The sequence below is a fragment of the Mesoplodon mirus genome (genome assembly GCF_964341445.2).
Source record: "Mesoplodon mirus genome assembly, chromosome: X".
Taxonomy (NCBI): Eukaryota; Metazoa; Chordata; class Mammalia; order Artiodactyla; family Ziphiidae; genus Mesoplodon; species Mesoplodon mirus.
Genome location: NC_138981.1, coordinates 29,357,598 through 29,384,179, shown reverse-complemented (window position 1 = coordinate 29,384,179; position 26,582 = coordinate 29,357,598). Strand labels below are relative to the sequence as shown.

General features: G+C 37.2%; 1 protein-coding gene and 1 long non-coding RNA gene across 4 annotated transcripts in view; one reads left to right on the top strand and one right to left on the bottom strand.

Moving 5' to 3' along the window:
- The window catches only part of TAB3 (TGF-beta activated kinase 1 (MAP3K7) binding protein 3), a 104,283-nt gene extending 81,129 nt beyond the window's left edge, over positions 1-23,154 (top strand). For all 3 annotated transcript variants that reach the window (XM_082610418.1, XM_082610416.1, XM_082610417.1), the window contains 6 exons: positions 311-1,772; positions 2,645-2,805; positions 8,556-8,649; positions 12,341-12,424; positions 19,644-19,745; positions 22,571-23,154. In XM_082610418.1, coding sequence (XP_082466544.1) covers positions 311-1,772; positions 2,645-2,805; positions 8,556-8,649; positions 12,341-12,424; positions 19,644-19,745; positions 22,571-22,719 — 2,052 coding nt within the window. In that variant the 3' untranslated portion in view covers positions 22,720-23,154. The remainder of the gene's footprint in view (positions 1-310; positions 1,773-2,644; positions 2,806-8,555; positions 8,650-12,340; positions 12,425-19,643; positions 19,746-22,570) is intronic.
- Positions 17,648-23,221, bottom strand: LOC309797036. The gene is made up of 4 exons (XR_014292529.1): positions 23,147-23,221; positions 19,551-19,656; positions 18,589-18,664; positions 17,648-17,666 (listed from the first exon to the last, which is right to left on the bottom strand). It is a non-coding gene; the product is annotated as an uncharacterized lncRNA (long non-coding RNA).
- Positions 23,222-26,582: the final 3,361 nt, after the last annotated feature.

The window sequence follows — 26,582 nt, the reverse complement described above, 5'->3', positions numbered from 1 at the left end:
ATGAGTCCTGGATTTGGAGTCAGAAAAGTTGGGGTTGAGTCACAATGTTCATTAGTAGGTACTTTACATGTCTGTAGCAGTAGCCGTAGCGGTAGTACTAGTTATGTGAGCTAAACGTCTGTAAAATAATATGGGTTGTTTGGGATCTCCTTTTCAGGGTCGATGACCATAAAGCTTTTCGTGTTTAAAATACTGTTCTCTGCTCATTCTGTGACAATTATATTTACATAATTCTGTGGCAAAGCTTGACTTCCCACTATTAGGATTTGTCCATTTTGCCAATGTTATTTTTACCATTTCTTCCCCCTAGAACAACAACAATCTTGAAGCCTGTTGCCGAGCGCTTTCCCAGGAGAGTAGCAAATACTTATATATGGAATACCACAGTCCAGATGACAACAGGATGAATAGAAATCGCCTTTTGCATATTAACCTGGGTATTCATTCTCCTAGTAGCTACCACCCAGGAGATGGAGTGCAACTTAACGGTGGTCGAACACTGGTACATAGCTCAAGTGATGGACATATTGATCCACAGCATGCAGCAGGCAAACAGCTGATATGTTTAGTTCAGGAACCCCACTCAGCTCCAGCTGTTGTCGCTGCTACTCCCAACTACAATCCATTTTTTATGAATGAACAGAACAGAAGTGCAGCTACTCCTCCTTCACAGCCGCCTCAACAGCCATCTTCCATTCAAACAGGAATGAATCCATCTGCTATGCAAGGGCCTTCACCACCACCACCGCCACCTCCTTCATACATGCACATACCTCGGTATAGTACAAATCCAATTACTGTTACAGTATCCCAGAACCTCCCTTCTGGACAGACTGTACCAAGAGCTTTACAAATTCTTCCACAAATTCCAAGCAATCTTTATGGGTCTCCTGGTTCTATCTATATTAGACAGACATCTCAGAGTTCATCAGGAAGACAAACTCCTCAGAGTACACCATGGCAGTCCTCACCACAGGGCCCAGTGCCTCATTATAGCCAGCGTCCTTTACCTGTTTATCCGCACCAACAGAACTATCAACCTTCTCAGTATTCTCCCAAACAACAGCAGATCCCTCAACCTGCTTACCATTCACCACCACCTTCTCAATGTCCTTCACCCTTCAGCTCTCCACAGCATCAAGTACAACCATCCCAGTTGGGCCACCCTAGTTCCCATGTCTTTATGCCACCTAGTCCTTCAACTACTCCACCCCATCCATATCAACAAGGACCTCCTAGCTATCAGAAACAGGGAAGTCATTCAGTAGCCTATCTCCCATATACACCATCTAGCTTACCCAAAGGATCCATGAAGAAAATAGAAATTACAGTCGAACCCTCTCAGAGATCTGGGACAGCAATTAATAGGAGTCCTTCACCTATCAGTAATCAGCCATCTCCACGGAATCAGCACTCATTGTATACAGCCACCACGCCACCTTCAAGTTCTCCTTCAAGAGGGATATCCAGTCAACCAAAACCTCCATTTAGTGTTAATCCTGTGTATATTACATATACACAGCCAACTGGACCTTCTTGCGCTCCATCACCATCTCCTCGGATGATACCAAACCCAACTACAGTTTTTAAAATTACTGTAGGCCGAGCAACAACTGAAAATCTTTTAAATTTAGTGGACCAAGAAGAACGTTCTGCAGCCCCAGAACCTATTCAGCCCATTTCAGTGATACCGGGCTCTGGGGGAGAAAAGGGAAGCCATAAATATCAGAGAAGTTCTAGTTCTGGATCAGATGACTATGCCTATACACAAGGTAATTTTACCCTTTTTTTGAAATTTAATCTTTGTGGTGAGGTGGCAGTCTCCTATTCAAAATAAAGTAATTTATATTAGCTGTTTAATTTTAATTAAATATTTAGTATTTATTAAATATTGGGTACTAGCATTGCTATTAAGAGTAGGGTTAGTGCTTCAGAATCATCTACAGACTTTGCTTTAAAATATAGGCATGATAATAGTGACCTCTAAAAGACTTCTTTTTTAGGAAGAACATTCACTGGGAGAAAAATATAGACAAGTGAAATCAATACTGTCAAAAATACAAACTACAGAGTGGGAAAAAAAGATTCATAGAGGGTGGACTAAAGTTTATCAAGGTGAAAAATTTGAATATTTTCTAAGAGGATGGCCTGAAGGGTGTAATATTTATAAGTAATATATATTTATGAGAAGTGGGATTGGTCATGAAGAACATTATTGGATTAGTTCACAGTGGACCTAAGTAAATATAAGGAGAATAGAGTATTTTAAAAGTTTGTTCCAAGATATGTGATAATTTAGTATTCTTTCAGTGTATAAGAAGGGAAGTAATTATGATTGTAATTCAATATGCCTGGTTTTGAGCGTGTTTAAAACGCACACAGGTATAGTTAAAGAGAATCTTGGGGAAATGAAGGACAATAGAACAAGAGGAATGTATAGATGGTGTCATTTTGGCAGAAGTTAACAAGAGTTAAAGCAGATTTGAAGGCAGAATAGCATTAGAAAGACATGAGAGTAAATGTCACCTGAAGTTGAATGACAGGCTTCTTTACAGGTATTTCATACATTAGCAATGCATATAGAAATTTCCCAGTCACTTGTTCAATGTTACTTTCTGCAATGACTTTATCTGTAATGCTATAGCCTTGCTGTTACATCAGCGAGCAAGGATGGAGAGGTTAGCAAAGCAGTTGAAACTTGAGAAAGAGGAGCTAGAGCAATTGAAGGCTGAAGTTAACAGTATGGAGCATGACCTGATGCAGAGACGGCTCAGAAGGGTCAGCTGCACCACTGCGATCCCAACGGTAAGTACGATCTATTAGGATGCATGGATAGGAAGGTGGATATGTTGGCTGTCCAGGCTGTTTGTTTTTCTTTTAGGTTCTGTTCCTGGCACGGTTTTGGTTTTGTTTCTGTTTTTTAAACAATGGACGAAGGACTTCTGCCTTCTGTTCTCATCAAAATAATTTGATGCTTTATTTTTTTTTCTCGTGTGAATTCCATAGACTCATCACTATTTTCAAATACTGACAGTTATAATCAAGGTAAAGCATCTTATTCACTATAAATTGCTTTCTGTCCAAATAGAAATGAAAAGTACACCTTGACCAAATATTTTATACATTGTTCTCATGTACTCATTTATTCTTTTAAGCATACTGTATCTATATTTTTCAAACATTTAAAAGTTATTTTTCTAAGTACATTAATGCACATGAGTTAGATCAAGACGAATATGCATTTTGGGAAAGTGTTGGCTATAGAATATTTTAAAGCAGAGCAATTTAGTTAGTGTAAATAATTGTAGAAACTAAGATAATAGTATTAACAGCGGTCCTAACAGGAACTGCTCTCATGAAAAGATTCGGTAATATATTTTTAACATGTTGGTTAATATTTGTGAGTTCTAAAGTTCTTTAAAAATTCCGAAAAATTTGAAACAGGTGTCCTAAAATCCTGTGACATCACAAGCTTTCTGTGATCCAACCTGTCATTTCGTCTTTCAACATTCATTCGTTCAACAAGCATTTTTTTTTACAGTTTATGAATGTGGTCCTATGCTAGGAGCTTAGTGTGTATACCTGCTAGTGGGAGAAATAGACCCATCAGTAGATAACTGTAATACAGTATGGTAAGTGCTGTGTCTGCTCATGGCTAATGAGAGAACTCATACATCAGCTAGTTTATCCATGTATACTCAATACACTTTGCTCTCTCACATTATGCTCCTGCTGGAGTGGTCTTCTGAAGCTGTGTATAAATGCTGTCTGTTCTTCAGGGCTCAGCTTAATCTCTACTTTTTCATGGAGCTATTCCTCATGTTCTTACCATCTCTTTAAAAGGATAATCTCTTTCTCAGAGTGCACAAGTTTAGAGAAGTTAGTGTATATGTCAGGCCTCTTGCAGACAGGATGTCTGCAGCTATGCCCTCATAGAGAAGTTTTTAACTGAAGTTCGTGGCTTCAAAGGAGATCCGTGAGTCCCTGAAATTATATGCAGAGTTTCATATGTGTGTTTATATGGGAAGCAGGTCTATAGCTTTCATCTGATTTTCATAAGGTTATTAGAACTCACCTTTTTCCTTTAATAACTGTATGAAAATCAGTATTGTAGCGTAACCTAAAAATACTAAACAGTACAGTATTGCTATGTAGGCACAGAGGAAAGGGGAAGGCATTTTAGAAGGGAAAAACAGCATGAGGTAATGAAGGCTTGAAGTCAAGACAGACTTTAAGGAGTCTTTACAGTTCCCTCAAGCTGAGATTTCTGGTGTCTTAACAGGTTAATATGCGTAGGTGGAATAGTGGAGGTGTTTGAACTGTATTCTGCTGGTAATGGGGAACCAATGGAAGTTTCTGAGAAGTTAACTATTGAGAAAAAGGCATATTTAATAATGTAATGAAATTTTTTCTAATATTGGCTAAATACCTAAGTATAGTCAATATCAGAAGTGAGAAGGAAGGGTTTTAATTACTTAAGACACATGGAAAATTACAAAGCTATCTTTAACTGAAAGATGATACTAATGTAGATCACATCTGTGCCTCATTTTTTTCCCCACTCAAAATCTTAATTATATCCTCTGATTGGGGGAGATATTGAAGAACATAACCTAAATGGGAATCCACCAGTGGTGGGTGGGCACTTTGGAGTCCTTTAGGTACTTGTAGAGTATAAACAAATTTTCTTAGCATAGAAGTCATTTCTCTAAAATAACCATATAAACTTTGTTTAGCAACTTCTTGCTGTATGATAATCCCTGCTAAAGCCCTATTGATTTCTTTGTTGTTGTTGGAAGTAGAGAATTGTCTAACGTAGCATAGATCAGTGCTTTAAAAAAAAAAAACAGATTTTACACGAGAGCCTTTATTGATGAGACTTCTTTAGAAAAAGAGGGAAGTTAGTCAAACTGCTGCCCTACGCTATATTTTTAACTTTTTGTTACAGAGAATTTCAAACATACATTAAATAAGCAGAGTAGTATAGTGAACTCCTGTGTAGCCATCACCCAGCTTCAGAGATTAGTGGCTCATGTGGGTGATAATATCTGAGAGGTGAGAAATTTGAGTGTGTGATTCCCATGTGTTTCCACTGCCAGGCCCAGAGTAAAATAGAAGACTAATAGGAATGCATGGCTGAAGAACAGTTATACATGGTGGTTAAGATCTGGGCTCTCAATGCAGGTGTGAATTTGAATCCTACTTCTTTCTGCTCCTTCTGGGTCACTCATATATCCTTGGATAAGCAACTTCCTTTATGCTTGTTTTCTGGGGAGTACCCATCTGATGGGATTTTTGTTAGAATTAATTAAGATAATATACATTCAACAATTTATACAATGCCCAACAGACAGTATTCTTACAAAATAAATGTTGTTTACAAGATACTGGAGAAATCTGCTTTAGGTATATATATACATAACACAAATCTGAAATATTTTGAAAAAATTTCCTTTTAACTTTAGGAACATGTTTAACATAAGGGTATATATTATGTAGGAAATTAATTAAGAAATAAAGCATTTAGTCATAATTCCCTTTTTGTTCATAGAGGCTCATTCATGGCCCCGTGATGTAGTTGAAAGGGTGCCTACATAGGCTCTGGAGCCAGAATAACTCCTTACTCACTGGTTCTGTCTAACTTCTCTGTATCTGATTTTCCCTATCTATAAAAGGGAATTATAAGAGTTAGATTTTAATATTATTGTCAAGATAAAGAGGCAGTATATGTAAACTGCCTGGCATGAAGTGGGTGCTCAATAAATGGGTATCACTATCATTGTCCCACTCGTGTAGGATTATACAAGAGAATTAACTTTTTTGCTGCTAAGCACATATTGCCTCCTTTACGTTTCAAACTAATTTCTTACCAAGTAGTGTATAAAAAAAATTGGTTAGAAACCTGTGTGCCTCATGAAACTGAAATGCAGGTTTGTGGCCAGCTATATGTGCAGTTGCAGATGATTAGAGGAGCAGTGAAATAACCTTTTCAAGGAGGGCAGAAGTGAAGGATGCATAATGGCCATCATTTTTCTCAGTCTCCTGTTTGCAAAGCATTGTATTAAATGCTGTGGGAGATGTCATCTCTTAACAGCATCTGTATGTGAAAAGACACACGTATATCTGTCTGTGAACCTGTACGTGTGTGTGTGTGTGTGTGTGTGTGTGTGTGTGAGAGAGAGAGAGAGAGAGAGAGAGAGAGAGAGAGAGAGAGAGAGAGAGAGAGAGAGAGGGGAAAGATAATGTAAGACAGTAAATCAGAAGTGCTGGCCAACTAAATGGTAGTGATATTAAGTACTTTCAGAGTTCTGAGATAGAAATGTTAGTTTTTGCTAGTAGGGTTCAAAGATGGGACACTTTCCTGGAGAAGGGGGAAATTTAAGTTATACCTTGAAGGAAAAATAAGATTTTAATAATCAGAGAGCTTCCAATTACTCCCTGCCACAAGTTTTTCCCCTTCATTCATCTTGTCCTGATTAATTGGGTTTTTGGACCAACCCACAATCCCAGATGCGTAATTGGGGCCAAACCATGAAAGAACATTAGTGGTCTTTGACCTTGGTCTCTTTGAGACAACTTCTTAACTGATGGAACAGGTGACTCAAGGTATTTCTGCCACCTTTTGGAAAAAAGCTTAGAATTTTTTACTTGGAAATGTCAGATATAAAACATCCTGGTACTTTACAAACAAGTCTAAATTACACACAACGAATCTTGAAACCCCCTCCCCCATGAAAATACAGTATACTTTTGGACAAATGGTAGTAATGTTTCAGAAACAGCTTTTTTCCCCTCAATCAGAAGCTATGAAGATGGACATAGGAATCTTACAGATAAACTCTTAGTTTTAGTGAGTTCCAGTGGTTCTACTGTCTTTGGAAATGAGCATGTTGACGAGAGCTTTTTTGTTGTTATAAGCACATGTATAGTAGCCTCTTGAGTATAAAGTGTATTATAATATTTCCATATTTAGTTACAGAGCTTCATTGTTCAGGACTGCTGTGGCTGAAACATACCCTTCCCGCCGCAAATACATAGGAAGGATTTGCTCCTTTAGGTGCTTGACTTTCCCAGTGATTCTACAAAGAAAAGAATAGGTTCTTTCACATATTCCTAGGAAGACAGCATCACTCTTTGAAACCCTTGACCAAGTGCTTTGTCTTTAATATAAATGCTCAGATATGTTTTAAACTTTTAATACTTAATTACAAGGTGTAAGCATTTTGCATGTTAACATCACATGGTTTGCCCCTAGGAAGGAGAAAAGAAAAGCAGTCCCTAATAAATATGTCTCAATGACTTTTTTGTTCCCCTAGCGTTCTAAGGGATTGTAGCTCGTATTATATTCTGCCTGTTATATCATTTAAAAAACTTTTGACACCTGCTAATTTAATGGGCATTCCCAGTTATTCTGATAATATGTCCTAACAACATAATATCTTGCATTCTTGGTAATTAAGATAACCCATTTTGCTTATTTTTCTTCACCTTTGTATTTAGTTTTTAGCAAAACAACATGTTTTTAACAGAATAGGATTTTATTGTCTTCCTATCATAGCAGATATTTATCTTTTACTTCATGTAGTTGAAATCACCTGAGTAACTGGGTTAATAGCTGTGCTGTGCTGAAAGATTCAGTACCCATGCCTCTGGAGTCTAAACTCTATTTTTTACTGTACATATATGTAAATAGTAAGGAAATTCAAAATCTCGAGGGAAGTAGCGGCTTCCAAAAAGCTTTATTTAACTGAAAAATAGGGCTCTCTTCACATTTCAGAGTCTCATGTATGCCCCTGAAAGACCTAGGGAGTAGGCTGGGCTGGAAAGGTCAAGGCAGAAGGAAACAGAGTTGGAGGAAGAATGGAATCCATTTGTTTCTGAAATTTTCATGTACTAGATTAATAGCTTCCTTTGATCTAGAAAAAAAGACAAAAAGATTTCTGTATAAGTTTATATGGAAGACCTCTATATAAATCCTGGCTTTATCAATTATGTTTCTTATAACCTTGGGGAAATTATATAACTTCTTTGTGCCTCAGCTTTCTCATGTATAAATTGGGGGTGATATCAGTACTTACCTGGGAAGATTGTTTTGAGGAAAGAATGAGAGAATTCTGGTGAACATAGTGCCTGACAATCAATAAGCATTAATTAAAATTAGTACTGTTGTAATTTTTACCAGCCTTGATGAGACTAAAATCGTGGACGTTGCTTGTTTAAAAGGTTGATTCTTAGTTTCCCTTACCATGAAGACATAGAAATAAAATATTCTCAATGCTTTGTGATTAAAATATGGTAGTATTTGTATGAGAGAACATAGTGTAGTATTACAGCCCCGCCACATTATATGCAGATTTTGTTTATATGTGGCCATACTGATGTCACCACTTTATTCCTTGAAAAACATACAGGACTTCTTAAACATGCCCTCTAATGGATTAGGGCCATTTTCTTGGTAATAACCAATCAGAACGATTAACGTGAATAGCAGTTCTTAAATGTTGGGCTTGATAATGACTTTCCCACAATTGCTATTTTGGGTCCTTTCTTACTAGCCTGAGGAAATGACAAGATTGAGAAGCATGAACAGACAACTCCAGATAAATGTTGACTGTACACTGAAAGAAGTTGACCTCCTTCAATCTAGAGGTATAGACTTGATTATTTGGTAAACCATAAGTAATAGTGTGGTGTTTTAAGCTGCTTAAATAGCAATCATTTTGGTTTTACAGATATAATGGATAAAAACCCTCTCTTAAAAGATCACAGTCCTGGTAGAGATCCCTCACTCCATGGTCATAAATGAGATTTGGGTGATCAAAAAATAGTATTACTTTGGCAACTTCATCATTAAGTTCTTACCATTTAGACTGTTTTATGTTGTTACTCTGTATTTATCCTCTTTTAGTCATTTACTGTGAATATTTTATAAATTGCTGGGGTTTAATTCTAAAACTTAGTAGATTTCTATTATGTGATAGTCATCTAAGATACCTGTAAAAATAGGGATCCCAAATCAGAACATCAGATTTCTCACTTTAAAAATAAGTTCCATATGCGGTTTTTTATGTTATCTGTTAAACGAAAACATTCAACTCTATCTTAGATACTTTGTTTTGGGGGTTTTTTTTGGCTCTCTTATAGAAGCGTACTACAGTAGAAGCTCTTTTAATTGACTTTGATTTACCCTACTCGCCAGGTTAGAGATATTCTTCATTTTCCTCTGTAAAACACACAGCCAGGAGGCTGCATCCTGGCATGTCTCCGTGCTGTTGCTCGCATCAGCTGAATTGTCTGCTTACCAAGAGTCAGTTGTGCCTGTTTTTAAACCCGTTTAAATTACAGAAGTATTGTAACAGGCATAATGTTTTCAAAACTGACATGAATGCAGGAGAAGCTGCTCTTTCTATAAAAGCCATAGGCAACTGCTTTTTAAAGACTCAAAGGCAAACACTTAAAAAAGAATTAGATACGGATGAAAACAACTGAAAAGGGTTAGAGGAAAATCAAAAATCTAAGAGGATTCTATTCTCAAATTAAATGTTCTTAACGTATCTTTTTTGCTCCATTCTAAAATCAAAACAGGGATTTACACATCAGGGTGCAGCAAACTAGCCTGCTCTCTGTTTCTGTAAATAGTTTTAGTGGAACATACCCAGACCCATTTGTCTGCATATTGTCTGGGGCTGCTTTTGTGTTTCAACAGCAGTTGAGGGCTTACAACTGTATTACAGGCCCACAAAGCCTAAAACTTTTATTATCTGGCCCTTTACAGAAAAAGTTTGCCCACCCCCACTTTAGATCATCATGATGGGTGTAGTTAATTTAAGAAAGACAATATAGAAGTTTGGTCAACAGATACGTAAAGAAAAGGTCTTGGTCCAACATTAAAATATTGCTGTGTTTATATGTTTTGTTACGTTAAAGTTGGCCTGGGCTTCCCTGGTGGCACAGTGGATAAGAATCCGCCTGCCAATGCAGGGGACACGGGTTCGAGCCCTGGTCCGGGAAGATCCCACATGCCACGGAGCAACTAAGCCTGTGCGCCACAACTACTGAGCCTGCGCTCTAGAGACTGCGAGCCACAACTACTGAGGCCCGTGCCTAGAGCCCGTGCTCCACAACAAGAGAAGCCACCACGATGAGAAGCCCACACACTGCAAGGAAGAGTAGCCCCCGCTCGCCGCAACTAGAAAAAAAGCTTGCACGTAGCAACCGACCCAATGCAGCCAAAAAAAATAATAACAAGAAAAATTACATGCCAACTTTATTATTTATTTAAGAATTCCGTTTTAGTCAGCCACCCCTCCCCCACCGCCACTTACTGTTCTTAATTATGGCAGCTAAGAGAGCTTCTACTGTATTTTAAAGTACCCCGTTGCCATTTTAAGGCAAGATTATATAGTAGAAGCGGGGGAACCAAAAAGATACGAAACTCTGTGAACAATAGACAGAAGCACATTTCCATGTGAAAGTTGAGCAATCTGGTTGGGTACCCAGAAGCACATTTCCATGTGAAAGTTGAGCAATCTGGTTGGGTACCCTTGAAGTTATTTTCAGAAGCCTAGGGGACTCTACAGCCTAGTAGCTTTAAGCAGTGAAAGAACTACTGTGTGGGGGTTAGACAAACTATTGCTACCATATTAGGAGGTTGCATCAATTTTTTTGCTTAATGTGTTCTTTGAAGCTAAACAAGAAACACTGAAACATTTGGTTAGGATATTTTTTTTTTTTTTTTTGCGGTACGTGGGCCTCTCACTGCTGTGGCCTCTCCCGTTGCGGAGCACAGGCTCCGGACGCGCAGGCTCAGCGGCCATGGCTCAGGGGCCCAGCCGCTCCGCGGCATGCGGGATCTTCCCGAACCGGGGCACGAACCCGTGTCCCCTGCATCGGCAGGCGGACCCTCAACCACTGCGCCACCAGGGAAGCCCTGGTTAGGATATTTTTAAGTAAACCTTATGGGATCTAGAAATTAGATCATCAGCTGTAAGTTAAGTAATTGAAGAAATACATATGCAGCATCTTAAAGCATAAAAAGATCCAATTAATAAATGAAATAGCATTGTGGCTTTCATGAGCCATCATAGGAATTATTTTAAGAAAATTATTTAAAAATAGCATCTCTAAATGGATTAAAAGCATTTGTGTATAGTACCTGCAAGGAAAACTGTTCGTTATTGAGGTTTTATAAACGAAGACCTGTGTTTTTGGTCTCTGTTGGGCAACAAAGAGCTCTTTTTGGTGCTTAAGCAGTTCTAAATCTCCCTTCATAAGGGGTCCAAATAGATCCATTTTATACTAAATTCTACTCCTCCATCCTGTGGAAAAATTGTATACTGAGTTTTCAGCCTAAATTTTTAAGCCAGAGAAGGAATCTAGACATTTTGGGGGGCAGGGCATTTAGATTAGATACAGATCAGTGCGTGAGTTGATGAAAAGCAGCTTCATTGTTGGTTTTGGTGAGGAAAACTTTTGTTGGGGGGAGAAAATTAGGTCTAGAAGTCAAGAGATCCAATATATTTGAACTATCAGTACCACATATCATCCTCTGTAAATAAACATGTATACAGTTTCAAAGCTTAACTGGAATTATGCAGAACTGGCAGATTGCAATGATGGGTTCACAGATGTGAAGGTAGGACCCAAAGTTGGCACTGGATCAAAACTGACCTTGCCGGAGTCATGTCAGGAGAGGGGGCTGAAACAGACACTGTATCAGGGAGTGAACATTTTGAGAGAGGTGAGATTGTTCTGTTATTCTGAAATTGGCAGCATATCATCTTTTAGTATCGATAAGTCTGTAGGCAACATTTAAGATTCTCCTTTTCTTGAAGATAGGAATCCTTGAGCTGCTGATATCATAACAACTTGATTAATCTTTGTAAATTTATGTTTAGCTTCTTCCATACTTGAATTTATAATGGATAAAATTTTAAGGTTAATATGAAAGACATAAACTTGAGCTTTCTCATGGTTTTGTTCATTAAAATCAAAACAAACAGAGAAAACAGTTAAGTCATCCTTTCATTTCTCTTCTTCATTTACCTCCCTATGTGCGCCACATACTTAATCCTGTGTAAAGAGATGAGCTTTATAGTTAGAAAAATGTTCCTTTAGGTGATACGTTGTAGAAAGACACTGAAGTGGTAGTTTGCGTGGGTATTTTCTCAAAATGGTAAAACAATTTCAGTGGGAGAAGCGTAGGATAGTATAATGAGTTTTGAAACCCTGGAAAAACAGTTCCCCTTTTTACATGTTTTGTTTCCATATTTTCCTCAACAAAAAATTCAAGTAACAGGAAAAGAGTCCTAAATGCCTGCTGATTTTATTTTCTTTATAGGTAACTTTGATCCAAAAGCTATGAATAATTTTTATGACAACATAGAACCTGGTCCAGTTGTACCACCCAAGCCACCTAAAAAAGGTAAGTAGGGAAATGTCACAGACGTCATAGAAATGAATATGAAAATTCCTCGGCAGTTCACCTAAAAAGCTGAAGAAATTTCCATTAAAGATAGCATTTTAAAAGTTACCCTATTGATGTTACTGTGGCAATAATGAAATGTCCCCAAACCTTAATTTCTAAAAAGTACTAATAACTCCTGGAGGTCAAAGGTAACTAAAATACCATATACAATTTATTTCTTAAAAAATAACTTGAAAACAATTGTTATTTTGTATACTTGATTTACACTGTTATGTTAGTTTCAGGTGTACAGTGAATTTGGTTCTGTTATAATATACCTATACCCATTCTTTTTTCAGATTCTTTTCCCGTGTAGGTTATTACAGACGATTGAGTTCCCTGTGCTATAAGTAGGTCGTTGTTGAGTATCTATTTTATATATAGTCATGTATATGTTAATCCCAAGCTACTAATTTATTCCTCCCCCACTGTCTTTCCCCATTGGTAACTAAGTTTTTGAAGTCTGAGTCTGTTTCTATTTTCTGAATAAGTTCATTTATATCATTTTTTTAGATTCCACATGTAAGTGATACCGTATGGTATGTCTTTTTCTGTCCGACTTACTTCACTTAGTATGATAATCTCTGGGTCCATGCATGTTGCTGCAAGTGGGATTGTTTCATTCTTTTTTATGGCTGAGTAATATTCCATTGTGTGTGGTTGTGTGTGTGTATGTATGTGCCACATCTTCCATACCTTCCTTTATCCATTCCTCTGTCTATGCGCATTTACGTTGCTTCCATGTCTTGCCTACTGTAAATAGTGCTGCGATGAACATTGGGGGGCATGTACGTTTTCAAAGTATGGTTTTCTCCAGATGTATGCCCAGGAGTGGGATTGCTGGAACATATGGTAGTTCTGTTTTTAGTTTTGAAAGGACCCTCATACTGTTCTCCGCAGTGGTTGTACCACTTGACATTCCCACCAACAGTGTAGGAGGGTTCCCTTTTCTCCACATCCTCTCCAGCATTGTTTGTAGACTTTTTCATGATGGCCATTCTGACTGGTGTGAGGTGATATCTCTTTGTAGTTTTGACTTTCATTTCTCTAATAATCAGTGATATTGAGCATCTTTTCCTGTGCCTCTTGGCCATCTGTATGTCTTCTTTGGAGAAATGTCTATTTAGGTCTTCTGCCCATTTTATGATTGGGTTCTTTGTTTTTTGATATCGAGCTGCATGAGCTGTTTGTATATTTTGAAGACTAATCCCTTGTTGATCGCATTGTTTGCAAATATTTTCTCCCATTATGGGGTTTTTTTGTTTTGTTCATGGTTTCCTTTGCTGTGCAAATGCTTTTAAGTTGAATTTGATTCCATTGGGGTTTTTTTTGTTTGTTTGTTTTTATTTTCATTACTCTGGGAGGTGGATCCAAAAATATATTGCTGCCATTTATGCCAAGGAGTGTTTTGCCTGTGTTTTTCTTCTAAGAGTTTTGTAGTATCTGGTCTTACATTTAGGTCTTTGATCTGTTTTGAGTTTCTTTTTTCATTCTTTTACATGTAGCTGTCCAGTTTTCCCAGCACCACTTATTGAAGAGACTGTCTTTCCTCCACTGTATATTCTTGTCTCCTTTGTCATAGATTAGGTGACCATAGGTGTGTGAGTTTCTCTGGGCTTTCTGTTCTGTTCCATTGATCTATATTTCTGTTTTTGTGCCAGTACCAGACTGTCTTGATTACTGTAGCTTTGTAGTATAGACTGAAGTCAGGGAGCCTGATTCTTCCAGCTCCGTTTTTCTTTCTCAGGATTGCTTTGGTTATTCGGGGTCTTTTGTGTCTCCATACAAATTTTAATGTGCTGTTGGATTCTGTTTGCTAGTATTTTGTTGAGGATTTTTGCATCTATGTTCATCAGTGATATTGGCCTGTAGTTTTCTTTCTTTGTGACATCTTTCTCTGGTTCTGGTACCAGGGTGATGGTGGCCTTGTCGATTGAGTTTGGGAGTGTTCCTCCCTCTGGTATATTTTGCAAGAGCTTGAGAAGGATGGGTGTTAGCTCTTCTCTAAATGTTTGATAGAATTCGCCTGTGAAGCCCTGTGGTCCTGGGCTTTTGTGTGTTGGAAGATTTTTAATCACAGTTTCAATTTCAGTGCTTGTGATTGGTCTGTTCATATTTTCTATTTCTTCAGTCTTAGGAGATTGTACCTAAGAATTTGTCCATTTCTTCTAGGATGTCCTTTTTTTTTGGCATAGAGTTGCTTGTAGTAGTCTCTTAGGATGCTTTGTATTTCTGTGGTGTCTTCTAGTTTGATTGATTTGAGCCCTCTCCCTCTTTATCTTGATGAGTCTGGCTAAAGGTTTATGAATTTTGCTTATCTTTTCCAAGAACCAGCTTTCAGTTTCATTGATCTTTTCTATTTTTTTCTTTTCTCTTCCAAGTTAATTTAGGTGTAAGGTTAGGTTGTTTATTTGAGATGTTTCTTGTTTCCTGAGGTCAGATTGTATTGCTATAAACTTCTCTCTTAGAACTGCTTTTGCTGTGTCCATGTTTTAGATCGTTGTGCTTTTTTTTCATTTGTCCCTAGGCATTTTGTGATTTCTTCAGTGATCCATTGGTTGTTTGGTACCATGCTGTTTAGCCTCCACATGTTTGTGTTTTTTGCAGTTTTCTTGTAGTTGATTTCTAATCTCATAGTGTGTGTTTGGAAAAGATGCTGCTCTCATTTCAATTTTCTTAAATTTACTGAGGCTCACTTTGTGGCCAGCATGTGATCAATCCTGGAGAATGTTCCATGTGGATTGCTTTTTCTCTTTTGTGTGTTTATCTGTTGTAGACTTTTGGTTTCTGATCCCCATGACTTTTGTTTTTAATTTTTATTGGATTATGGTTGATTTACAATGTTGTGTTAGTTTCAGGTGTACAGCAAAGTGATTCAGTTATATGTAGACATATACCCATTCTTTTTCAGATTCTTTTCCATTATAGGTTATTACAAGATTTTGAATACAGTATAGTTCCCTGTGCTATACAGTAGGCCCTTATTAGTGATCTATGTCAATCTCCCAATTTATCCCTCCCCCCTTACCCCCAAGTTTGTTTTCTACATCTATCTATAACTCTCTATTTTGTAGATAAGTGAGCTTGTACCCTTTTTTGAGAATCCACATATGAGTGATATCATATATTTATCTTTCTCTGTCTGGCTTACTTCACTTAGTATGATCATCTCTAGGTCCCTCCACGTTGCTGCAAATGGCGTTGTTTCATTCTTTTTAATGGCTGAGTAATATTCCATTGTATATAGGTGCCACATCTTCTTTATCCATTCCTCTGTCGATGGAGATTTAGGTTGCTTCCATGTCCTGGCTATTGTAAATAGTGCTGCAATGAACATTGGGGTACATGTATCTTTTTGAAGTATGGTTTTCTCCAGATATATTATGCCCAGGAGTGGGATTGTTGGATCATATGGTAGCTCTATTTTTAGTTTTTTGAGAAATCTCCTTACTGTTTTCCACAGTGGCTATACCAGTTTACATTCCCTCCCAGAGGTTTGGGAGAACCTCTGCCATATATAATTATTTTTCAGTTTGTGGGTCTCTCAACTGGTGAGTATGGGATTTGATTATATGGTGAAAGTGCCCCTCCTACCATCTCTTTGTGGCTTCTTCTTTGCCTTTGAATGAAGAAGATCTTTTTCGGTAGGTTCCAGTGTTTATGGTTGTTCAGCAGTTTGTTGTGATTTTGGTGAGAGCAGGTGAGCTCAAGTTCTTCTACGTTGTCTCCCTTCCCCCAAAATAAGTTGCAACTGTATGTAATATAGTTTAAAAAAACTATAGTCCTAAAAGATAATTCTTACAGTGTAATGGGAATTTTAAAGGTCTTACTTTAGAATGGGAAGTTTGATCTGCAGTAGATCTACGATTATTTAATTGACAGGCCACAAAAGAATCCTTGTGTACTCAACAGGCAGGTATAACAATTAGATTGGGACTAGGTGTTTTCTCATCAAGGACAAAGTAAATCCTACATGCATAGTTATTAAATCATTAGTATTAAAGATATCAAATCTTTTGAGTTCTGTGTACCAAATGTATAACTGGCATTTCAGTATCTTAAAAAATTAATCTTTTTCTTCTCCATTCTTATGATTCTCAAGCCTGAGGTGAAGTATGCATTTCATATCTTAATCCTCTTTGGTTTAAAGAACTCAAGGTAGGTTGTTGAGCATGAGGACATACAATATTGGAGAAGGCCTTACTTAAAAAAGTTACCTAAGGGTGCAACATTTTAAAATCACATCAAACTGATTAATCAGAGAATTTAAAATTCTACACAAATATAATGTTACCTAACCTAAACAGCTTTCTGTTCAACACTCAGTACAGAGTGTTTTAAGTATTTCATTTATAGGTGGCAACGCAGTACACGTTCTTTTTTATTGTTTAGTACTATTGGGTTGGCCAAACAGTTCGTTCAGGCTTTTCTATAAGATGGTACAGAAAAACCCGAATGAACTGTTTGGCCAAGCCAATACTATGGATGTTTGTTTGGACTGCTCTGCATTTAAAATAGCCTCCTGCTGTCTAAAAATGGTACAAAGAAGAATCTTAGTGGATGACTACCAAGTACCAGATTTGTATCTACTAAGGAAGCATTACCTAGTGGTAATCCAGTTAATTGATTCAAGGGTTGTGGGAGGAATCACCCTGTTTAAGGGATATGTCCACTGTGAGCCACCTTATTAGCTCTATGATCTGCAGGGCCCACCAGAATTAACAAGGACACTCCTGTCTCTTGAGAAATTTCAAGATTTTAGAGGTTATCTTCCAGGAGCTGGGGACAAAGCTAGAGCTTTCTTTGAGCAAGGCCAAATTCTTTACAACAGTTAAAGCAGTGCTCAGAAGGAAATTTATAGCCTTCAATGCTCATATAAGACAAGGAGATCTAATGTCAATGACATAAAATTCTACCCTAAGAATATAGAAAAGAACAAAGGAAGTGAAAGAAAGAAAATACAAGAAACATCAATGAGACAGAAAAGACAGAGAAAGGCATCAAAGCCACAGCTTTGAAGGATAAACAAAGTCAGTAAACTCTCAGGTTGACTGATCTAGAAGAACAGATTACCAAAATCAGCAATGAAAGATGAGGTTACCTGTTAAAATAAGGGAATGCAGTTGAACATCTTTATGCCCATAAACTCGACACCGTAGATGAAATGGACACATTCCTTGAAAAGTGTAGCCTACCAACACTGAGAACAAGATGAAAAGGGAAATATAACTAGTTATATATTATCAAAAGTTTTCCCAGAAAGAAAACTTTAGACCCAGATGGTTGCACCAGTGGGTGAATTCTATCAAATATTTAAGGAAGAGATAATGGCAATTATACAAACTCTGAGAAAATAAGAGGAGGAAGGAAAGCTTCCGAGTTTCTTTATGTAGCCAGCAGGACCCTGATTCTAAAACCTGATAGACATTACCTACCTCCCCAAAAGAAAACAAAGTTACAGCTCAATAATCCTCATAACATAAAAAACTTACTTAATACATCATGACCAAATTGGGGTTAGCCTCAGGAATGCAATATTAAGAAAGTAAAGGAGAAAAAGCACATGATACTGAAAAACATCTGATAAAATTCAGCAAATGACACGATTATTTGCAAAGAAAATCTAAGGATACCAAAAACCAACTATTAGAACTAATAAGTGAATTTAACAAGGTTTTGGGATATAAGGTCAGGATCCAAAAACCATATTTATATATATTAGCCAAGAATTGGAAAGTGGAAATAAAAAAAGGATAATTACAATACCAGCCAAAAAATGACACTTATTAATAAGATATGTACATTGAATATTATAAAACACTGCCAAAGGAAATTAAAGAAGACCTAAATAAATAGTAATAACCCATGTCTGTTATTAAATCAGTTTTATTAAGGTACTATTCTTTTCATATTGATGCAATACCAGATTTAACTGTTTCTTTTTTTGGTAGAATTAAAATTCATACACAGAAAGGGAGACTGAGAAATCTTTTTGGACTAGACTTTGTAGTTAAGCAATGCAAGTGTGTGTGTGATAAGCTCCCTCAGCTGATTCAGAAAGTCGTGTCCCCCCCCCAAAAAAAACCTTGACATTGGTAACTCATAGTGGCAAGAGCACTGACCTTGGTGTGGTACAACTTGAGCGCTGGTCCTGGTTGTCTTGGCCACCTGACCTTGTTCAGATCCAGAGAGGTGCTTCTGTACAGGGTTGTTGTAAGAGTCAGTGAGAAGGAGGTATGTGATGCTATAAAAGTGGTTAACAGATCTAAGAAGTAGAACTTTACCTTATCCTATTCTCTGGAGCCTAAGATGTTCACTCTGCTTTTGTTTTACTCTGATAACAGTGTTTAAATGCCTAAGCCCCACGCTTAGGATTGTGGAGCACTGATTTCCAAAGGTAGGTTGTATTAGAGGACTGCTTATGGGCTCCGAACTGATTACAAAATGTCAGATCTTTCTTTGGTTCTTAAGGGTAAACCATATGAAGTCTGCCATTTTTTGTTTTTACTGAATACAAAACACTACTCTATAAATTAATAGAAACAGTATCAGTATTCTAGCAAGAAATTGGCGTGCCTGCAGTCCATGTTGTGAAGTGTCTGCTAGGCTTTTGCACACACAGGTAACTGGAATTTATGAAAAGATTGGGGAATATGTATTATCAGTATATAATATTACTTTGAGTTGGTTCTGATTTTTCAAGTACAGGTATTACAGTTTACTGTTACCATTAATGCAATGTGTTCTTGGGTTAATGCAATGTGTTCTTGGGTTAGCCTTATATGGGTGCTGTACTTTAAACCCATAATTTTCTAGTAACTACCGCTTAATCAGGGAATTGCCAAAACTCCCAAATTTTGGGTTCATATTGACATTTAATTATATTGAGTTTGCACCCCTAACTCACTAGAAAGTGGGAAACTGGTGAAATAAGTCATTTATTCCAAGTAATTAGAGAGGATGGAAAAAAGTGGATACAACCTTATCCACTGCTCTGGATAGGTTGTAAGAGCAGTATAAAATATGGCACTTGCCTTCATGGGAGAACTAAAGGTAGCATGAGGTAATAGAGTAAATACTCAACTCTGTGTGTTCGGTGAAAGGTCCTTGTGAGCCTGTCCGCTCTTCTCATGAACAGCTTGATCCCTTCTTCCTGGCTTTGCTTCTTCTCATGCAGACTCATCAGACACCTGCACAGTTGAGAGGAAAGCCCGAAGAATTAGCGTGACCTCCAGAGTACAGGAGGACATCCATGACACCCAGGCAGCAGCTGCAGATGGTTTGTACTTGTGTGTCTGGAGTTTGTGCACAATGTCCAAACACACGTGTTAACCCATGTAGAGTTCTCATAAGTAAAGGCCAACCTTTTTTTTCCCTTAAGAAATTACTGAGTTTCTAAGGCTGTGCTGTCCAATAGAAGTAACAGTTGAAGCCACGTACATAATTTAAAATTTTCTATTAGCCGAAGTAAAAGTGAAATAACATTTCATGAAATCAATATAAAATTTGTGAGGTATTTTATTTTACATTCTTTCATACTAAATCTTCCAAATATGCTGTATATTTTACACTTAGAGCACATCTCAATTCAGAGTGGCTGCATTTCTAGTGGCCACCATATGGGACAGATTCCTCTAAAAATAATAGTATCTAGAAAACAAGCCCATGTAAATAAATAAAAAACAACTTGAACTTGAAAGTTCTGGACTTTACAATATGTTATCAAAAGCAGATTAATATTATAAGAAAACTTTGTACTCTTAACAGAGAGATAACAAGTTCAGGTTTTGCACCACTTTCCCTTTAACATTAAAGTCTATATTCAATTAAATTTTTTCTTTTACGATTTCCTCTTAGTGTACTTTTTATTTTTTTTTTAACATCTTTATTGGAGCATAACTGCTTTACAATGGTGTGTTAGTTTCTGCTTTATAACAAAGCAAATCAGCTATACATACATCCCCATATCTCCTCCCTCTTGCGTCTCCTTCCCAAACTCAAATTTAATCTTAGTCCTGACCACCCATAGAATTCCTTTCTAAAGAAAGATTCTTTTTTCTCACAAACCTTCTACCACTTTCTATATTCGTATTAATTTCTCCCTTCTTTTCTTTCCCATTTAGAAATAACCAGCTTTTTGACAATTACTTTCTATTCCCTTAACAAAACACATTTTCATTCCTTATGCACCTTCTTTTTCCTTGCATACAAAGATGTTTTTCCTTATTAGTTTTTAGTACTTTTACTTACATATTTTAATTAGAATTCTTAACCTTAAAGCCTTGGTTTGTAGCAAAAGCTAAGAAGTAATTATGAACTGTTTGCCAATCAGGATAATGCTGGTATGACAAACTGTGAACATATCCTATAACCTAGTTTCTTTCTTTAATAACCTAATTAATTTCTTTCTTTAGTGGGTCCCAAGACATGTCCAGTGAACTCAAACAGACAGACTTGTTTAGCAGTTAATGTTCTAGTATCTTATTTGGAAATGATCCGAATATTCAGTGAATTCCCATTGCTTAATTTAGCAGTTTCAAAAGTTACCAAAAATCCGGAGAAACTGTTCTGTGTAGGCAGTCCTAAAACATTATTCCTAAAGAGTTCACCTAAAAACTCTCATTCACCTTTAAAGTTTCATCATATCAACTTATTTTCTTGCCGACAAATTTTGCAACAGGAATAATAACATCTTATTTGACTTCTAGGCAATCTAGGTACAATAAAAGTTCATGTTGATTGATGACTCTATGGTCTGTATTCATTAAACCAACAAACTTAAACTTGTTTTCATTCATTAAAATTAATCCTAGATCATGGTCCTGAAATTCATTTGGTTTGTTTTCTTTTATATTTCTGAGTATTTATATAAGTGCTTAATTTCATTGAAGCCAATTAAATAGAGCTCTTTTATAGACTGTAAGTATGTGGTATTACCAAAATCAACATATATTATACATCCAAACATGCAAACAGAGACCCAGTACTTCCCATGCCAAAATGTCAGCCACGAACCAGTTACAATAATATGAAACCCACCACTTACAAAAGAGTTTGCATTCAAATTGGGTTTCTGGCAGATTGAACAAATCAAGATCACCTATTTAGATGGTTAAACCTTTTTTACTAATATTTATAGAGAAGACACTTAAGATTTGTATTTGTCCTTGACAAGCCAAGTTCCATATTACCTGGCCCCCGTTTATTTTTTCTTGTTGGTGAGAGTTAGTTAGTTACCTTTGAAATTTGCATTTTAAAATGGCCTAGATAAGCATTCCTGGAGTAGACCAGCTAGAACTTCGGCATCTCAAAGGCATAGGAGGAGAAATGCAAGCTTCTCCTAGGTGGACTTTGTTCCTTAAGGCCAGATCCACCCCACCCCCCACTACTACAAGTCTCTTAAGATAAATAGGGGAGGTTCTGGGGATTTGGGAATGGTAGAGGATTGTTCCTGGAGCTACACCTCTGGTCCTGGAAAAACCTGATTTGTAAAAACAGGGACAGCTATTTTGAATTTCTCAAAGAATTGCGTGGCCACCCTAATGATACCAAAGGATTGACATACCCATCCACCCCTATGATAGAATGTTTTTTATGAACTGTCACACCACTTATAAGTCATTATGATTAAAGACATGCATATTGTGGAGCTGAAAGTCTCATGGAAGAAGGCACACATTTAATCAATGTTTGATATAGTATGACTAGTACTATGGGGGGGTGGGAGTCGTGGGTGGGCCGAAGTTATGAGGGAAAACTTCAGAAGTAATTTAACATGCCATTTAACATTTCTCATTGTTTTCACTTGGCTGGAATATAGCATAACTATCCACTATCGAGAGATAATTAACTTGGAAGGTAGTCTGTGCTGGACTTCTATCTACTTCTTATAGGAAAAAAGTAAATTGTTGAGAACAAAGTAGAAAATATATCATAAACTTACTATTTAGTTCTGCATTTCTAGTAGCTATGTATACTACTTGGCTTTCTCATTTCACAATACCACTTTCCTTGCTTTTGGGGGGTAATTTTGAATTTCCGTTTGGATTATACTTAGAAAAAAATTCACTCTGTTTTCTCTCTTTTATTCCTAACTTCTCTCAGAGCATCCAAGTAGCTCCAAGCAGAGTCCTCGGACACAACCCCGAGACGAAGACTATGAAGGGGCTCCATGGAATTGTGATAGCTGCACCTTTCTGAACCACCCCGCACTAAATCGCTGTGAGCAGTGTGAGATGCCACGGTACACTTGAATTCCCAAGAGTCTGCACTAGGTTGAGAGTGAAGCTTTGAGCGCCCATTAGAAGAAAAGGAAACCTGGGGAATCTGTTCATCTGCCCAGCCTTTTCATTTCAGATAACATGGTGGGGGGAGGGGGTGACAATGCAGCCGCTTGTGCTCAATAAAGGAAAAACGGGGAGGGTTTTTTTTCCCCCTTTCTTAACTCATTGCAGAGTTAGAGATGGAAAGGGATACTTGAAATGGGGAAAGGATTCACTCCTGAAAGAATGTACACAGAGAAGTCAAGAGCTCTTCTGTGCAACCCCAATTGTTAAAGTTACTGCTGTTAAAGTTACTTATAAAATAAGTTACCCTTATTTTATAAACTAGAACTTTGATTCATGATGTGACATGTTACAGTTTATGCAGACAAACTGTGAATTGCCAGAGCAGACTTACCTGGTCACAGCTCTCGGAAAACCCAGGCTCCCCAGGCTTCTTCCTGTTGCTTCCTACTGAAGAGAAGGACAGGGAAAAGCAACCAGAGGATGTTTTCCTGGGGGGGGCAAAATAACAAGGGTATTTGTAATTGCTGCTTTTTTCAGGGGTAATTTCAAACACACAAACAAAATGTTTTAAAATGTGATTTGTAGCAGTCAGGAATTAGGCATATTGTGCCCTTTGTTCGAAAGTACAATCAGAGGTAATAAGATCCCTTTTGCTTGTACAGTGATTCATCAAGCTATACCAACACTGGTAACTAAGACCTAATTACGCCGCATAATATATTTTTTAAGTTACTGCATGCTTTTATTAGGCCACTGGTTTTTAAAATAACCAACAAGTCCTTACAAATTTTGATTTTATGAATGACCTTCTCGTAAAACTGCGCTTCGCCAATAGCACAGTGAATGTATGCTGAATGTAAATCCATTCCAAAATCCACTTGGAATCTTGAGCTCAGCTGTGGTTCTATAAGAAATGTTTGCAGTCCCTAGAGCCTTTCCCCCTCCTTCCAATTTGTGATGAGTCCATGATGTTTACAGCACAGATAATACTTTGTGCCATAATCCTAATTTAGCTGAAAAAAATTAATATTAGTTGTTCAATAAAGATATATTTGCACATATGTTAACAAAACAGTGTGAGGAAAATTATAGTTGGCCAATATCATAAAGTTGCACACTCTGCGTTATTTGGGGAGGAAGAGAAGGCTAGTCAAGAAATAACGACTGAGAGAAAGGTGAATACAACGGACTTTGAAACTAAGAACTTTTTAAATGTAACAATACTGTATTCAGAGATGATATTGAGTTTGTTCAGACAGTTCAGGTGATACTAAAGCACTCTTTATTTATGAAACTAGAACTTTAGGGTGTAAATAACTGAAGACATATAAAATCATTTGACTTACTAAAGTGCACCACTTGGGCCTCCCTGGTGGCGCAGTGGTTGAGAGTCCGCCTGCCGATGCAGGGGATACGGGTTCGTGCCCCGGTCTGGGAGGATCCCACATGCCGCGGAGCGGCTGGGCCCGTGAGCCACGGCCGCTGGGCCTGCGCGTCCGGAGCCTGTGCTCCGCAACGGGAGAGGCCACAGCAGTGAGGCCTGCGTACTGCAAAAAAAAAAAATAAAAATAAAAAAAAATAAAGTGCACCACTAGAAAATTATTAATAGGACACTGAATTAAGGTCTTTACCATCGTTGACTTTTCTTCCAAGCTCAAAATTGGATTTTGGAATCTTTCCCCTATTTGGGTCAATATAAACAGCAATAAAATTGGTAGGTTTCCTAATCCTAAAGGATTTTACCTCAGGTTATAACCTGAGGAGTATATATACTCTCCCATACCAGCCATCTCCCTTCTCTCCTCTCTCTACTCTCTCTCCCTGTATCTCACACACACAAGCTTCAAGCTGTCACTGTATGCTAATGTAGCAGTAATCTCTGGCAGACCTGGAAAAACAAGCTGTACTTAATAGCATAATGAAACCAAAGGCGTAATAACTTATCATAGCTTATCATCAAATTCATAATTTCACACTGTACCTGCAGCTTTGAAAACTTTTCATATGTGGAAAATGTCCTAAAGAATATCTACTTGTCTCACAAAGTCAGCGTGGCTGTGTAATTACACTGATAAAACATCTCTCATATAACAACTGTGGCAAAACTGTGAAAATAAAGGTGAGAAAGCAGATGGGCTTAAAAGCATTGACCTGAAAACAGCATTCATTCTTTAAAGGCTTTTGTAGTAGCACTGGTGTCTGTCAGTCCTACTGTTCTGTAATATGCCGATGCTTTTGCCTTTGTATGGTTTCATCTCTCTTTAGTGATGGTCAACCCCACTTGGTATTAAGTAACAATTTAGGGGAAAAATACATATATTGCTTGATGTTCTAGCTAAAGGTTTACCCAGTATTCTTAGTGATATGCTGAAGTGGCAGCAGTTAACTTGGCAGTTGTCAGTTGAGAATGAAAGTAGCATGTAAGAAAACCGTTTGATGCTTTATTAAAACCATGTAGATGACTTTTAAAACTATTGCATGAGCATACATCCAGATTACTGAACTGTTATCACACAGTAGATGCATGGTTCCAGTCCTTTGGTGATATATCTAGTAAATCATTGTTTTCACCTGCCAGGAAAAATGAGAAATCAGTCTATTTGATAGGTGTAGAGGGTGGGGTTTGAGACATCAGAGATTGATTTTTAAGGAAGTTTTGTATATGTTCATTTCTGGTTGTGCACAAGTTTCATACGCCAACATAGGCTGTATTCAGTTTTTAAAATAAGCAAAATTATTTGACACTGATAAATTTGATATATTTAACTGTGTCCCATACGTAGACTACTTCTTGCCTATGACAAGTTTGAATAAGAATTCAGTCAACTTTCAAGATGCCTTTTCAAAAGGATCTGGCTGCTGAGGTGCCTATGCTTTTAGGATCAGTTGGTGCACTTCTTGTTTCTAGTAAAAAAAGTTTTTCTCTTAAAATACAACCAGTTTGATTGATGTATCTGGGAACACAGAGAGCTGACTGTACATTTTACATTGCCCCTTACATTTTGAGGTAGTTCTTAAAAGTTTAAAGTGGTAAAAAAGGAGTCAGAAACTTTCTAAGCATTGTAAAATGTTTCAAATAATGACCTTGTTTGAGAGAGTACAGAGGCGCGGCAATTTAAATAAACAAAAGAAATGCATTGTAGAAAAGGTAGTTTTAGAGCAGATTAATGATGGTGGGGGAAGTGTTGCTAATTTGTTTATTTCCCTGAAAAAATCAGAGTGTGATGACTTTAATAATTTTTAAGGAGCTGGTCTCAATTTTAGTACTTATTATAAAAGAGATCAATGTTTCCTTCAGTTTTGACATTGCTTTGTCCCAGTTATCTAGGGGGTTCATATTCCAACTTTCTGTGGCAACTCGATTTTATATAGTATTTTAAAAGGTAATTAACTGTAATGTTTTTGACAGTATAAACAAAAAGCAAGAATATAAGGCATAGAAAAATTGTCCTTTGAAATATCAGTGATGTCCCCTGGAATGTGAAGATGTCCCCTTATAGTTTAAATTGATTTATTTTAATCTTGTAATCACTGTTCAGACTTTGAACGAGTTGTTAAAGTGTGTGTCTGTATATCCGTAGAGGAAAGTGACAATTGAAATGTTACTTTCAAATCAAAATAAATTTGGCACTGTCTGTTGCACCACTACTGTATCTTTTTGAAAGAATTATTAACAGTATTTTCTTATTGTAAAAGGTAATTCTGATGATGATTTCATTCACCAGACATTTTTTTTTCTGTTATTTGCGTCCCCAAATATTTAATACAAGTAGATTCTGCATGGCTTGAGCATTCAGAGATTAATAGGATGACGACTCAATGTTAAT